This window comes from Hoplias malabaricus, chromosome 12, assembly GCF_029633855.1.
Source record: "Hoplias malabaricus isolate fHopMal1 chromosome 12, fHopMal1.hap1, whole genome shotgun sequence".
Classification (NCBI taxonomy): domain Eukaryota; kingdom Metazoa; phylum Chordata; class Actinopteri; order Characiformes; family Erythrinidae; genus Hoplias; species Hoplias malabaricus.
The window spans coordinates 24,017,000-24,033,234 of record NC_089811.1 but is presented as its reverse complement, the minus strand read 5'-3'; the positions used below and the strand labels follow the sequence as shown (position 1 = coordinate 24,033,234).

Sequence of the window (16,235 nt, the reverse complement as noted above, 5' to 3'; positions counted from 1 at the left end):
ACATAGCCATATTCAATATGTCACATAATTACTGTTTAAATGCAACTGAAAGAGGCACTGACAAATAAACGGAATAGCAAAATAGCTATATATATAGGGTCCATCGAGTTAATACAAGTAATTAGTGAGGAATAGAAGGGCTTCTTAAAGAAAAACGAACAGGTCTGTGAGAGCCAGAATTCTTGCTGGTTGGTAGGTGATCAAATACTTGAAATCATACAATGCTATTTTCTGGATTTGCCTCTCACAGTTGAAGTGTACCTTTGATAAAAATTACAGACTTCTCCATTCTTTGTAGGTTGGAAAACTTGCAAAATCAGCAGTGTATCAAATACTTACTTTCCCTACTGTAGATCTGTGTGCTAATATAGATCTACATGATTTATCTTGAACTCCTGCTTTCTGCCCCCATGTGCAGCATGGATGTATAGACTCATGGTGACTTAAACAGTGTTTAGATAGGTTTGAGGTCACTAAGTAGTGGAGTATCACTGACCCTGTAGCTTCCCATCACAGTGTTCGGCACTGCAGCTCATGTCCAACTCGTCAGCATCCTCCTGCAGATCATAGTGGTCCAGACTGACTGAGAAGCTGCTCACTGCAGAGTCCAGATGCTCTGGCCAGGGGGGCCTCTGGCGGCCCCTCAGAGCCATTCTAATGGACACTCGCACTCCAGATACACTCTATCCTATCAGCCAATGCACACACACCCGTCAATACACATGCATTAGTCACCACTACACAGCTGCAGAGTAAATAAATATCAACAGTGAAAATCTGGCATTATGATGAAAAAGCTTCCAGATATTATCTGTATGAATACACCATCACAACATTTATTAAAAAAAAAGATGGTGGTAAATAATTTAATTCAGTTAAATGACCTCACATCATATTTGAGGGCCACTGCGATGCCCAAGTAATGAGTGGTCTATGAATTAATACAATGTTTATAAATGAGGAGTTTAGATGTAATGACACAGCTTTAATATTATCATTGTTATTTTTAATATATATCTCTTTTATTTTACACAGTATTTCGGCAAGCTGTAATATATTATTTTTTTATTTTGAAGTGAATAAACGAATAAGATAAACTGAATGGAATAAGATAAATTCACTCCTCAGCCAGGTACTTGACTTTTCTCAATTAGATCAATTTCTTTGTGATTTCCTTGTGGACAATATAAACCATGGCTAATTATTTGTGGTCACTGATCACTGACCTCACATGCAAAATGCATGAAGTATGGATTTCATATCTGCTGGCTATAATGGTCAGCTGTTATTTGCATCAGTTACAATGGGGGAGAAAGCTGTTAACGAGGGGCATTTCTCTCTGTATACCAGCCGCTGCCCTACTGGCCCAAATGTAAAGTGACAGACCAGGCATCAGAAAACATGCGGACATAATGTTTTCTGATCCCATAATGGGCAGTGGACATTGATTTTGTATGATTTGACGGCACATTCTGTGACAAAGGAAATGAAAGGCCAAGGTCAAATTGAGCGACAGATAGGAAACGGAGATATAATGCAATATTCGTAGAGCACTAATCTTTTTCCTCACTTTGACTGCTGGATGGAAATAGTTAAGGTGTAATGCTTCACATTATTGTTGTCCATGGAAAAGCATGTGTATAATAATTGGTTTACAATCTGTTTATTTATGGTTATTAATTAGGTTGTAAACACATAATAATTTATAACACACATAGAAAATGTAACAGTGACCTGTTTTTTTTACCAAACAGAGAACCCACATCCATCTATACTGTTAAACCTCTGATCTTGCCAGATACTGACCTTACTTTGTCAGTAGTCATTAATCCTGTCAGCTTCAGCGAATATATGTTAATACTTTTAACCATTTCACTACCACGTTTAATCAATTAACTACTGATAGAATTTTTTACTAATACTTTCACAATTAGACCCCCCAAAAAACTATTTAATAACTTTTAATAAACAGATTTTAAACTATTTATAAACCTTTAGAAATGTAGGTTATTTTAGAGTGGTACCACGCCATATGAACACATCAGCTGCTCTTCAGAGAATGAGAAAATGTGATAATAGAGGAATAAATAAAAATGTCCCATTTGGCATCAAAATGAAAAAGGAACATGATTATTGTTCAGTCTTTAAAGCAGAATACACAGCTTGATTGCATATGCTTAAATAATTAATATAATTCACATACTTCAGGCTACTTTCATACATCACATTGAAATATATTACACCAATTCATTACGCTTGTTCGTTTTTCCTGTTATTTCTATAACACAATACACTTGAAAAAAAATCAATGAGTATCTGTCAGGAAGCTGTCACTGAGAAAATGAAATTAAACAAAAGAAGCTGTCTATGTTCTCAGAACAAAGCACTGAGCACTCAGAGCCCAGCCTTTAATATCAATGAATAAGTTTGAGATTATTTTTATTGTGAAAAGCAGAAAATGCATTCAAATTCTGAACTTTGGAAGTGTGGAAAAAGACTGAACTTTGGAAGTGTGGAAAAATCTTGCAGATTTTGTGGAACAACTGTTTCAAAATATGACAGTAATAACGGTGATAACATACAAAATGTAGACAAAATACATTGGAAAAATTGAAAATAAGTTGTGAAATGTTCTCTTTTTCCCCCTCATGCCCCTCAGAGAGAGAGAGAGAGAGAGAGAGATGAGGCCATTTTCAGGTTTTGGAATTTTGTGCTCCATTTCACCTGTCATTGCTCCAGCAAGACAGAGAATCTCCCTAATGGCCACTGAGGCGCCCAGTGCTGCAGGGAAAAAGTCAGACCCACTTATGTTAATATTATCAAGCTAGGTCTCATAATTGGTCAGCTAGTGACACCCAGACTGAAGTGGAATGTATTTGTCCAAGACGGCTCAGCAAAACACCCAAATAATCTAATTTTGTCCACATTGTTTGCACTTGGTCATGTCCATATTTCTCACTTAGACAAATAGAAATCCAAATGTGTATTTATTCACAAAACCTCAGAAGTAGGAGTGTTAATTAAAGATCAGTCTTATGAAGTTAGCTTGTATGTAACAATCAATATACATACAATAGGCTATTTCAACAATCTCACCATTCAGAGGAAACAATAACGGTATATTTCAAAAACTATATATATACAAACACACACACAATCTTACTAAAAGTAATAAAGGGCCTACCCTTTGCAGCTATAACAGCTGCATCAACTCTTCTGGGAAGGCTTTCCATAAGGTTTAGGAGTGTGTTTATGGGAACTTCTGACCATTCTTCGAGAAGCGTATTTGTGAGGTCAGATACTGATGTTGTTGGAGGAGAAGTCCTGGCTCAAAGTCTCACTCTAATTCATCACAAAGGTGTATTATTGGGTTGAGGTCAGGACTTTGTGCAGGCCAATCAAGTTCATCACACCAAACTCACTCATTCATGTCTTTATGGACCTTGCATTTTGCACTGGTGCACAGTTATTTTGGAACAGAGAGGGGCCATCCTCAAACTGTTCCCACAAAGTTAGGAGCATGAAATTGACCAAAATCTCTTGGTAAGAAAGTTGGTGACCTCTGCGTAGTATCCGCAGACCCCACTCTGTCATTTTACATGGCCTACAACATTGTGGCTGAGTTGCTGTTATTTCCACTTACTTCTACATTTTCATAATATTATTGACAGTTTCCTGTGGATTATTTACTAGCGAGAAAATGTTACGACAAGACTTGTTGCACATGTAGCATCCTTTCACGGTGCTACACTGGAACTCACTGAGATCCTGGGAGTGACCCATTCTATTGCAAATATCTGTAGAATCAGTCTGCATGTCTATGTGCTTGGTATAATATACCTGTGGCCATGGAAGTGATTGGAACACCTGAGTAAGAGAGAATGTTTGGCAACTTATATATCACACACACATACACACACACACACCTCTCTTTTCATGATCAGAAAGCTATCTGAATAGGCATGGTGTAAACAACCTCATCATTTTAGCAATTCTATGAACACAGCAGTAGTAAGGCCCAAAGTGCTTGTTCAGGTTGAATGCACAACAAACACTGACTGGAATTAATTTACGAACACAACACTGAAGAAGCTGCATTACAGTGAACCCATAATGCATAATGTTTATCGAAGAGAGACTGTTCACTGACATTAACTGAGGCCCTTACAGATCACAGCGTCAGCACTAAGTAGATAAAAATAACAAACGCAATTAAGAAACGCAAGAAACAAGGAAGTGAACATGTTTGTCGTGTTCAAGCAAGAAATAGAAGAAGATTTGTGCCTGAAAGACTTTTTTAGTTAGTAAAATACACTTCATACTCACACTTGACCAAACTAAGCCTTAGAACAGGGTTTTTAAAACTTTTTTCAAGAAACCCACATTTTGTTCAGTGATTTATTTTCTGACCCAGGCAACACAAACTCTGAGGTAATTACAACATAAAACAAAATATAACTGACATTGGCGTATTTGTTTCTGAACACCACTATTAACAACATTCAGAATTAGTGTGAATCCCATTTCACATATCACTTGTAGACTGATGTCTCAGTAGTTAGCTAGTAAAATTCCAGTTCCACCTTAAATGGTGAATCAACTACTAGTGCCTCATGCCTCATAGTACAGCAACATTTAAGGTGGAACTGGAAGCTTCAAGAAAAAGTTGCTGAATAAGTAGATAGGATGATAGTATAGGATAACAATTTTGGAAGCAAAACATGTGTCTCAAGTGTAGTATAGCATAGTTTCTTGTGTGCTTCCATGACAAAGCGAACTTTTGGGTATTCCATGACAAAGTGTACTAATTTCGGGAGACAGCATGAATGTAAACACAGAGTGAAAGTACTAAGAGACTCCTGTTACATATCAGTTTCTGTGGTAATTCACAGTGTGAATTTTAATTTACACGCAAAGTAACTTTGAATACATACAAAGATACCATTCCACATTTAAAAAATGCAGAGCTTCCGAACATAAATCAAATAGAGCAGCAGTTCCCCAGAGTTTTCAACATTGCCTTTAAGATGAGCATTTTAAAGTAGACAATCTTGTGCAAATTATTCAAAAGTAATACTACCCTACAGACTTGTTCAAGGATTGGATGCATTCTTCTCAAATATTCTACCTGATGTTGGATCATGACATGATGTTGGACCTCTTGTTTATCATATACATTCTTCCACTTCAACATATACTGTGTCATGACATTCATTGTTATGCGGATGACACCCAGTGTCACGCCCTTGTTCTGTCGTGTCTGTTGTCCCTGAGTTGTCTCTGTTTGTTTGTTGTCCATGTCATCGCCCTTGTCCCGCCTTTGTTCCGCCTCCTTGTCCATCCTCCTCGTTATCTGTCTCAGGTGTGTCTTGTCTGTGTCATGTATTTAAGTTCCCTTGTCTAGCTCCTGTTTGTCGGTCATTTGTTTCATGCCCCAAGTCATTAGTGGTACTTCCAGTTTTGCTGTGTCGTGTTACTCAGTCTGTTCTGTCTTTTCCTAGGTCATGTTATTAAGTCTGTCTGTCGTGTTTGCTATAGCCCTCTGTGTTTAGTTTTGGATTTAGCACTGTGTTTATGTTTAGCTTTAGCTTCTGTATTTGTTTAGATTTCTAGGTCTCTGTTAAGTATTTCTGTCTAGTTCTTTGTCTTAGCTTAGCATCTTTAGCACTTTCTGTTTAGGTTTCTGTTTAGCTCTGTGTCCAGGTTTGTCTCTTTAGTTCTATGTCTAGGTTGAGTCTGTTTCTTTGTCTGTTTAGCTCTTACTAGGTTTCTCTGTCCTGTTCCCTCTCTATCTGTCAAAGTCTTTCTGTCTTATATCATGTCAAGTTATCTAAGTCTGTCTCTGGTTTATTATTATCTTGTGCTTCAATAAAGTCTGTGTTTTAGCAAGTGCATCCGCCTCTGTCAGTCCGCCCCGTGAATCGTGACACCCAGATCTACCTCAGTACCGAATCCATTAAAGATCCACCCCTTGCTCACCTGGAAACCTGCATATCACAAAACAAGAACTATATGAAAAAAATGTTCTCATGCTATATAGTGATAAAACTGAATTCCTCTTTATTGGCACCAAGTCAACTCTCAAAACTCCCTCTCTGGATGTAATCCTTGACTGCAATCTTTCAGTCAGCACCCACATCCACACAGTTCTTAAAACATCATTCTTCAACTTGCATAACACTGCCAAAATCAGATCATCCCTCTCTCAATCTGCTGCTGATACTCTTATCTATGATTTCATTTCTAGTCATCTCGATTACTGTAATTCTCTCCTTGCTGGTATCTGCTCCTCCTCCATTCACTGTTCTCCAACATCTCCACTGGCTTCCGGTCAAATATCGTGTTCAATTCAATACTCTTCTACTAGGGTGACCAGACGTCCTCTTTTACACGGACATGTCCTCTTTTTTAGACCTAAAAAAATGTCTGGTCGGAATTTCACAAACGTCCGGGATTTTGTTTTTCTAGAGCTTACATAGAATTTCGAGAAGCGTTTTGTTCACAAACTAGTCCCGCCCTCCCTTACTCCGTTTGGTTTGTTTGAGTGAGAAGGGGGAGTGGTGAAGTAGCCTAAAATCTTCTGATTGGACGGTCTGACTGTAGAGCTACCGTTATTGGTCGATAACCTTCTCTGTAAACATTTAATTGGTCAGTCTGCACGTCAGTAATCCTTGTTTACGTCAGGTAAAGCTCATGTACCTACCCTCATCTCGAGCAGCTATGCCGAAACGTAAATGTAAGTTCTCGGTTGAATTAAAAAAGAAATTCCCATGTTTTCCCATGTGTAGCAAATAAAGGTGTAAAGGACCTAAAAGCACACATAGGTTCAGCTAAGCATACAGCGAGGGGCGTGACCTCATCAGCCCCCCCCAAACCCCCCCCAAACGTGTCCTCTTTTTCACCATCTCAGATCTGGTCACCCTGCTTCTACTTACCTATAAAGCTCTTAACCTCACACCTTCATAACTGTCTGATATTCTTCCCCTTTAAACCCTCAGGTCTTGTAGTGAGGGGCTACTCACCATTCCAACCTGCAAGGCTTTGGTGCCCAAGCTTCTTCTAGATTTGCACCTATACTCTGAAATTCTCTTCCTCCACGGGTTAGACAATTTAATTCTCTCTCCAGGTTTAAATCTAATTTTAAGTTGTATCTTTTCACACTTGAATATAATGGCGCAGCAGGTAGTGTCACAGTTACACAGCTTCAGGGACCTGGAGGTTGCGGGTTCAAGTTCCACTGCGGGTGTCTGTCTCCGAGGAAGTTGGTGTGTTCTCCCTGTGTCCGTGTGGGTTTCCTCCGCATGCTCCGGTTTCCTCCCATGGTCCAAAAACACATGTTGGTAGGTGGATTGGTGACTCAAAAAGTGTCTGTAGGTGTGAATGTGTGTCACCCTGTGAAGAACTGGCGTCTCCTCCAGGGTGTGTCCCTGCATTGTGCCCAATGATTTCGGATAGGCTCTGTACCCATTACGACCATGAATTGGATAAGCAGTTACAGGCAATGAAAGAATGAATGAATGAAGTGAGTTTGAAAAACATTTTACTATTCAGTATAATATACAGACCCCATTTCCAGGAAAGATGAGACTAATTGGAAAATGCATGATCAATTAATGTGTGATTTGTTAAGTCTTTTAAACTCTTATTTAAATGACAAAAAGCACAGAAAATAGATTTCCAATGTATTCACTGAACAGTATTTGTAAATATATAGTTAATAAATAAAACATTTAGAATTTGACATCTAGAATACAAGAAATACAGAGACACATTTTCCGCTGTGTTACATCACGTTTTGTTTTATAAAAACAGTTTGATTACTGTTTAATCATTTGGGAACTGGAGATACAAGGTGTTAAAATTTAGCAGGTGGATTTTTCACCCACTCTGGCATGATAAAAGACTTCAGCTACTCAACTGTCTCACCATTGCCTGTTTCTCCTTTACATGATGGTCCTTAGGCGACAGATCTGGACTGCAGCAGGTCAATCAAGCACCTGCACTCAGAAAGAGGCCTTGCATTGTCCAACTGAACTAAACATAGACTGCCCAGTATAAGACGCTGTCTTGATGGCAGAATATATATCTCTACATTTTTAATGCTTGCCTCCACATCAATGGAAACATCTCATATGCAAGTCACCCATGCTGTGGTCACTGATGCACCCTCTCATGCCATTTGCACCTGTCACTAATAACACTCTGGGTGGTAACTTTGGTCATTAGCACAGAAGCCGTGTCCATGTATCATGAATACAAGTTGAAACACAGACTCATCTGACCACAGCATATATATTTCCTGCCTTTTAGACCATCTGAAATGAGCTTGGGCCCAGAGAACTCATTAGGGTTTTCACACAGCATTGACGTATGGCTTTCTCCTTGTGTAATAGAGTTCCAGGTTGCATATATTGATGCAGTAGTAGACTGTGTGTGACAAGTGACCTCAGTTTTTGAAGTACTTCCAACACCATGTTGCATAGCAGTTTCTTATAAAGTGCAATCTGGAGGCTCAAAGGGCACACTCATTCAAAACTCCAGCTTTGAAGCAACTTGATCTCCAGCTTTACCCTACATTGATTGGTATTTCTCCAGATTTACAGAATCTTTTCACATTATTTTATATTGTGGATGATTAAAGACCTAAATTCTTTGCAATCTTGCATTAAACCATTTGACAAATCTCTAATGAGGGGTCGCAGTGTGTCCGGAGCCTACCTGGAATCCTTGGGTGCAAGGCGGGAACACACCCTGCAGGGAGCGCCAATCCTTCACAGGGTGACACACACACCCCTACGGACACTTTTGAGTCACCAATCCACCTACCAACGTGTGTTTTTGGACTGTGGGAGGAAACCGGAGCACCCCGAGGAAACACACGCAGACATAGGGAGAACAAACCAAGCTCCTCACAGACAGTCACCTGGAGCGGGACTCGAACCCACAACCTCAAGGTCCCTGGAGCTGTGTGACTGCGACACTACCTGCTGAGCCACTGTGCCGTCCTCTAATGAATTTTGGAACACAAAATGATGAGCAATTACTCATAATTCTTGCAATAACTAAGCTTATGTTAAATGTTCCTTTTATTTTAAACTACTTATCTTCAAAAAAAAGTGTGACGTTATATAAATAGTCCACTTTTATTTTGTCTGCAGTCTCCTATGGAATATCATGTAGAACAGAATCAGACATGGGTGATCACAGACTGTGGAGCAGCTGAAGTCTTAGATCAAGCAAGAATTCTATATGCAAATTATTAACACTTGGTATGCTCAATTTTCATATGATTAAACAACGGAATTTTTTATTAATACAATATGACATTGTAATTAAATACAAGGTGATGTAACACAATAAAAATCATGCATCTGTCCCCATTTTTAGGAGTGTGTTTCAGGCATCATATTTTAAATTTGTTTTCTAAATTGTTCTAACTTTATTGCAAAAATGGTTTGTAAAAGTCCTCCTAAAAACAGCTGTGAAAGCCACCCACTACCATTGCACAATCAATGTGGGTACAGGGAGGTCATGTGCTACAATCATATTAGTAGTAGTAGTGTAGAAAACTGCCATCAAGTAATGTGCAGCATTCTGAAAATCTTTCCATATAATAACTTTCTGCGAATAAAATTGGTAGTAGCATAAAATCAGAATTTATACCAATAATTCTCTAAACAGGTCTGACTAATTCCTCACAAAATCCCTCAATTTGACCTCGAAATCTAATATACAGAAGTTATGAAAATAAAATCCTTTACATTGTGAAATCTCCCATAAATGTGTACTCAATTAAACCATTATTTTGCATTGATAGCACATTGAGTTTTGTGCCTTTTTACCTTGGACACCTTGAACACCTTACCATGTTCAAGGTGAAATACATTTTTTGCTGTGTTTTCTATATGAATCTTCCTAAGATATACACGTACATTTCAAAAGGTTGCTTAAATGCTGTTAGAAATGTAAATCTTTGTTTGGGTACATGTTATCATGAATGTAATTTCTCTAAAATTATCACCCACATTCCCAGATGCACACAAATTTGTAATAGAGATGTTGGAATACACAGTATCATATGAAATATTCTTTAATATAAGAAATCAGTGTAGCTCTGTAATTCAGGAGCAGTGGGAAATCCAACATTAATGTTTTAATGTTGTCCCAAATTTTAGATTCATTATAGTAATGTGTAATATAGCCACAATTCAAATCAGACTGATAGTTAGCTAGATAATTAGTCTGTGCTTATGTGTGATGCAGAAATATGAGGACAATTTATTAAGTATGCAAGAGAGTATATTATTAGACATGTCCATATCATCAGTGTAAATCAGATGCAAATATCATCACACATTGCACAAAATCATAACATCCATTTAAATGTAAGCTTGGAACAGCAGGACATCAAGACAAAGAAAAAAAATAATAAAACCTCACCTGAGATTTTAGTGGAACAGCTGGAGAGAGAATTCTTTCTCACTTCTATAGCTAAAATCACTGCAGTTCTGTTGTCACTCCAGTTATGCTCTTACTACCCTTCTTAAAACCAGTTCATAGGTATTTTATAAGCCACTCAAATATCACAAGCCCTACATCAGTTTGTGGTGACTCCGGCCCTGCATCTTCATTATGAGTGCACAGTTCTATTCACAGCTCCTACAATGTATCATTGAAACAGACGGGGAACAAGGGCATGGTTTCACAGATCGCTCAATGCCCCTATTGATGGCAGTGTTTGTGTTTGAAATGTCTGTACCAGGAATCAGAGGGCTGCAGCTAATCTCCATGATGTCAGCCCGATTAGATTCCAAGCTCCAGAGCTGAATGTGGTTGGTGGACTGGCAGAGGAGCGGCCAGACTGCTATTTGTGTTGTTGGGTGGGGGGTCCTGCTTCTGCAACGTTAGTGATGTGTCAGCAATTCGGAAGGGCAAACACTGGCACAGTTAAGAGCGTAGTTACGACATACCAGTGTGGATGCTGCAACACTGAACATTTCAGGCTGCATGTGGGAAGTGGAAAATAATGAGCAATGACCACGTACTTTAAACAATGGGGAGCAGTCATTGGAGCACATTTGTATTGGCAAGAATAAAACATACATATTGCAAATAATAAACCAAATATGTTGTATACCACACAATGTGCAATAGGTTATTTTGTAGATTAACAAAATATTATAAGGCACTTTGTACAAATTGTAATTTGTAAAGTTAATTAACCCTAAATAATATTTACAATTAATGAGTCTGACAGTGTCCAGATAAAGACAAATGCATGAGAGATGCTGCAAAGTACCTGTTTAAAACACTTGGTAAGCCAAGAATAATACCACAAAATGAACATATTGCGGTCCCAGCCCAAACTTTAACTTCCTTCAGAGTAGCCTAAAGTTAATGTGTTCATTTTTAATACTTCTTGTCACAATACTCACCCCATTCAGTGTCGTAGCATTTCACTTCTTCTCCTGCGCCGTTTCTGTATTCGACAGGTAACACACGAAAGGATGTTTCAGCAGCTTCCAGGTCCATAGTCAAGCTTAAAATTAAATTGAAAAACTATCTCTATCAAAGTTACATACATTATTTTGGACCAAAGATTTAAAAATTCTGTGAAAAACACATTCAGTATTACTAATTCCTGCTAGCTCCTCTGAAAGTAAAGTAATTCACTAGATTAATGTTAACAAGGAGTTCCCATATTTGTGTGTTTGATTTAAAGCATATATATATATATATATATATATATATATATATATATATATATATATATATATATATATATATATTTTTTTTTTTTTTTTTTTTTTTTTTTTTTTTTTTTCACATTTAACCATACGTATGGAATTTCACTGTGATGTGCCTCCCCCTGTAAAACCTGTGGCTTTGTTGCAGGAAACATCTTGTGTGTTTTAACTGAAAACATACAGAATCTCACTTTCACTCTATAACAAAAAACAAACAAACAAACAAACAAAAACGGAATTAAACTTCATGACACACTATTTGACTATTTAGGAATCTAGATATTGGTTCCTGCCAATTTACGAACATGGTAAAAGGGTGGGTATGCAAACCAGTTTAAACTGTATAACTCAACAGCACACCTGTAGGGAATGTTGAGCTGATAAACAGGACAATGTAGTAGTGTAGAGTATTTGTGTACTATTTTTTTCAAGGAACTGGTATCGTGACAATGAAAGCAATAATATTAACAAACTTTATTCGTATAGTGCCTTTCATAATACATCCCAAAGACTTCAGTGAGAGCAAAAAAAAAAAAAAAAAAGAAATGAGAGTACAATCGAAATAGTATACGATTTAAGAACCTAAATCGAACGTTAAATTAAAACCCACGACAAACAGATTAATCAGTGAAAATGAATGTTAAGGTGGCAAGAGTAATAAGTATAATAAATATCATAAACAATAAAACAGCTACAATAGTACTGTGATGAAAGATTTTGAGCAGGTCATGTGACGTCTTTGGTCCGTATGCGCATGCGCAAGGACAACTCTCTCAGAAAGAGATTCAGACATGGAGGAGATTTATCAGCCACGTATTCGAGAACTGTACTTGACTGTAAAAGTGCATTGTGCTGCTGTTGTATTCAGAAATGGGCGTAGTGTGTAATAGAAGCGCGTATTTGTTGAGTGTTTGCTCTGATTATTGTAGTATATACCTTTAAAGTTATCATCGTTAGATCCTCGTCTGTGTGAATGCCTCTATCAGATGAGGAGTTCCTTTACAGGAGCGAAGTTCACGTGTTTGTATGAAGCTGTATTGTATGGGGTTGTTTACTTGGCGTTTTGTAAGTTAATGTTTCTTTATTGGCAGTTTTGTTCACCGACAGACTGTTAGCTGCTGCCGTTGCTAGTTAGTTAGCTAGCCTCCTCTCTTGTCACCTGGCTGCATCCTAACAGTCCAGCCTCAGCCATGTAGCTCCTCATTGTCACATCTCTCAGCTGTAGAGGTAGGTTCACAGTCAAGTGAGGGTGTGCCTCCTATTGCTGAGGCTACATTCATGAGGTTTTATTCATATCTGTATATAACCAACGTTAAAAGCAGTGAATGGGTGCCCAGGTACTCTTCCTGATTTTCCACTATACTTTCTCTCCAGCAGAGGAAAAGGGCTAAATGGCAAAGCAGAATGACCAGAAACCCTAAGCACCATGGCACAGTCTGAACCTTACTGGGACCACCATGTCCCCCTGCTAAAGCTCGGAGCATTTCACTCACGCTTGCTGGTGGCCTTGGTTGCTCTGCTCTGTTTCATAAACAGCTATGATGGGGACTTTGTCTTTGATGATTCAGAGGCTATTATCAATAACAAGGTATTATATACCTATTGTATACATACTGGATGAATGTCAAAGTACTGTGTTTTTCCACTGTTTTATTCAGTCTGACTATGTACAAACATACTGAAGTTACTAGGTCAATATTCATAAACTACTATATAATGTTGGCGATACTTATATAATGACATCAATAAGAAAATATTTTATGAGTAGCCCTATGTTCCACCAGACTAAGTCAAGGATTATTGTATAAATAGTGATGAATTTTTTGTGGAATATGTATGTTATTACCATATTTTTGACACTTGTTTTAATAATTTAATCTAGAGCTCTAGAACTTATTTCAGTAAGAAGCACTAGACAAATGCAGTTCTACTCTTATTGTTGTTTACATTATGACATTTATTGCATTATTTAATTTAGGGCTGTGCTGGTAAGGGAATAATGGGCCAATACTGATATATTATTTATATACATATCAGCTGAGGATTATACAAAACGCTTTTAAGTTAGAACTATGTTTATTGAATTAACATTACAGAGAAATATAAAGTCTGATCAAAACATTATTCACATTACAGTACATTGTTTTAAGGAATGATCTTCTGATACGAATATGAAATTGATATCGTAGAGCATCCCTAATTATTTTATTTACTCAAACTCTGATTTGGCTAATTCCAGGATCTAAACCCTGACACCCCTCTGAGTAACATCTGGAAAAATGACTTCTGGGGAAGCAACTTGAGCAGCAACTCCAGCCACAAATCCTACAGGCCGTTGACTGTTCTCACCTTTAGGTAATCATCTCTGCCTTACTTGTCTGTTAGAGAATTCAATGGGGTTGTCACATGGCATTGTTATTGAGTGACCTAATGATTAACATAACATTACCGTCCAACCTGCATATATCAAATATTTTAAAATGACCTTGCATATATTAAGAGCGTATGGTTGGAAATGCAATTTTATTCTCAGTAGGACATCAGAAGCAGTGGCTCCAAGTACTTACTTTGTGGAAGGCACTATAATTGACATTAAATTGGAATGCTGCTTATATTGCCTTTCGTAGACTGCTAATTTCTGTATTGTCTTTGGCATTTGAACTCATCCATGACAATTTTTTATATAAGGGTTATTTAGTCTAGGTCATGTCTCACACTGTTAATGGGAATGGCATTGTTTTGCATGTGTAATGGCTAAGGGGAAATTTGTCTGCCCCCTCATCCCAGGGGTCTATATAGACAAAATTATCAAATGTTGTGCACAAATATTACAGCCTCTTAGGTGCATGTGCTCTCACCAAAAATGTATACCTCTGAGATGATGTTAGGAGTTCTACCACAGCATGTGAGTGAAGGCTAACTGTGGGGACATGTTGGTGACATAAAAGATATAGTATATGTATTGGGGGTTGTGACATAAGTCCTAATCAGATTGGATTAGTTTTACCTGTCGACATGGGGTAAATTGACTATTACCTGGTTTTCTTAGTTTTAATCCTGCCAAATAGACCATTTTGGACAATTTTTCAAAAGTTTGTATTCCAGTTTCAGGAAAGATTTGGGAGCGTTTTACCTACTGTAAAACAAACAGTAAAATGTTAGCCCATCTGAATTGACATGGTGCATATTCCATATCCCTGGGTAACAGAGTTATTTGTCACATTTTATCTTGAGAATGGAGGTGCTGGAGTATGTGTTTATTTGTTCAGACGCTGAGTGCTAATTATCTGAACAATAGGGCTGGTTCCAAGTATTTGAGTATTCAGAAATGTGTTTGTTGTGTAGGTATTCAGTTTCTAATTTTGAGATTTGGATAGTCAATTTTTTTTTTTTTTTTTTTTTTTTTTTTTTTTTTTGGATAAATGTGTCTATCGATAATGGCAACGCTCCACTCAATCCATATTCAGGCTCTCCAACAGTAAAAACAGTGCTCTCCCCACTCCACCCATTTTAAGGCTCATCTTCATAAAAGTCTTTGTGCAAATGAAGCCTAAAACACAGTCATATAAATCATCCTAACATGCTAAAACTAAACACTACAAAGCGAGGAAATGGCAGTCATCGGCTTTGTGCCTGAAATTAGAGCACATACGCTCAAACTGATTAAGTTGTGTATACTCTGGGCTCTTAGTCGGCAAGCTAGTTAGCAGGTTAGTGAGCATAGCTAGCAAGTGAAGCCATGCTGTGCTGACAGTGCAGCCTGGAGGGAGGGATATTAAAGCAAGGTCGGAAGCAGATTTTGTTAATGATAACAATATACACCACCCCACTCCCCGAACATTCACAGAATATCCCGGCCAAAGCTCTGAAGCCTTAAAAATGGTATTGGGACAGCGCTCTTAGATAATGTCCTCTGTTTTGGAAAATGACATAAAATTGACATATTTTACAGTTCTTGCCACATTTCACCCTGTCTACTAAAGGACACAAGACATTTCCTCGGAGCATGAACATGCAAAACATTGGTTTAAATTAACAAGGAGAAAAGATATGATAGCTTGAAGAGGTAATTCATTATGTTATGGGTTTTATGATTATTAATGCTAATATACAATATATTAAAATTATTTAATATGGAACAGACATAAATACTGCATAAATGTCACTTAATTTATTTTTAGTTGGTTAAAACATTAGGCTAATTAGCAACAGGTCAGTGACATGGTTGAGTTTAATAAGTGTCTCTCAGAGGCGCTGAGACTTTCAGAAATAAAGACGGTGAGGGATTTATAATTCTGTAAAAGTCTGCCTAGGCAAATAATGTAATAATTCAACTTAGGCCTGGCACACCTACAGGAATTAAAACATTCTAACGGATGTTGAAAACGCAAGACACACCACACATAAAGACGTTTTTCACAGATATATATATATATTTTTTGTTGTTTTCATTGTTAGCCCTCAAAGATCACACAACCTGACAGACAG

At 37.7% G+C, this 16,235-nt stretch overlaps 2 protein-coding genes across 4 annotated transcripts in view; one reads left to right on the top strand and one right to left on the bottom strand.

Moving 5' to 3' along the window:
* Positions 1-10,553, bottom strand: part of si:ch211-168k14.2 (phospholipase D1) — a 49,754-nt gene extending 39,201 nt beyond the window's left edge. The window contains exons 1-2 of the mRNA XM_066686612.1: positions 10,441-10,553; positions 497-688 (exon numbers count right to left, since the gene is read on the bottom strand). Coding sequence (XP_066542709.1) covers positions 497-653 — 157 coding nt within the window. The 5' untranslated portion in view covers positions 654-688; positions 10,441-10,553. The remainder of the gene's footprint in view (positions 1-496; positions 689-10,440) is intronic.
* tmtc4 (transmembrane O-mannosyltransferase targeting cadherins 4) overlaps positions 1-16,235 on the top strand; it is a 54,696-nt gene that overhangs the window by 15,803 nt on the left and 22,658 nt on the right. For 2 of the 3 annotated variants that reach the window (XM_066686614.1, XM_066686613.1), the window contains exons 3-5: positions 12,839-12,974; positions 13,122-13,335; positions 13,987-14,102. In XM_066686614.1, the coding sequence (XP_066542711.1) occupies positions 13,174-13,335; positions 13,987-14,102 (278 nt within the window). In that variant the 5' untranslated portion in view covers positions 12,839-12,974; positions 13,122-13,173. Of the gene's footprint in view, positions 1-12,515; positions 12,975-13,121; positions 13,336-13,986; positions 14,103-16,235 lie in introns of those variants that run through there. The other variant, XM_066686615.1, reaches the window with a different exon arrangement.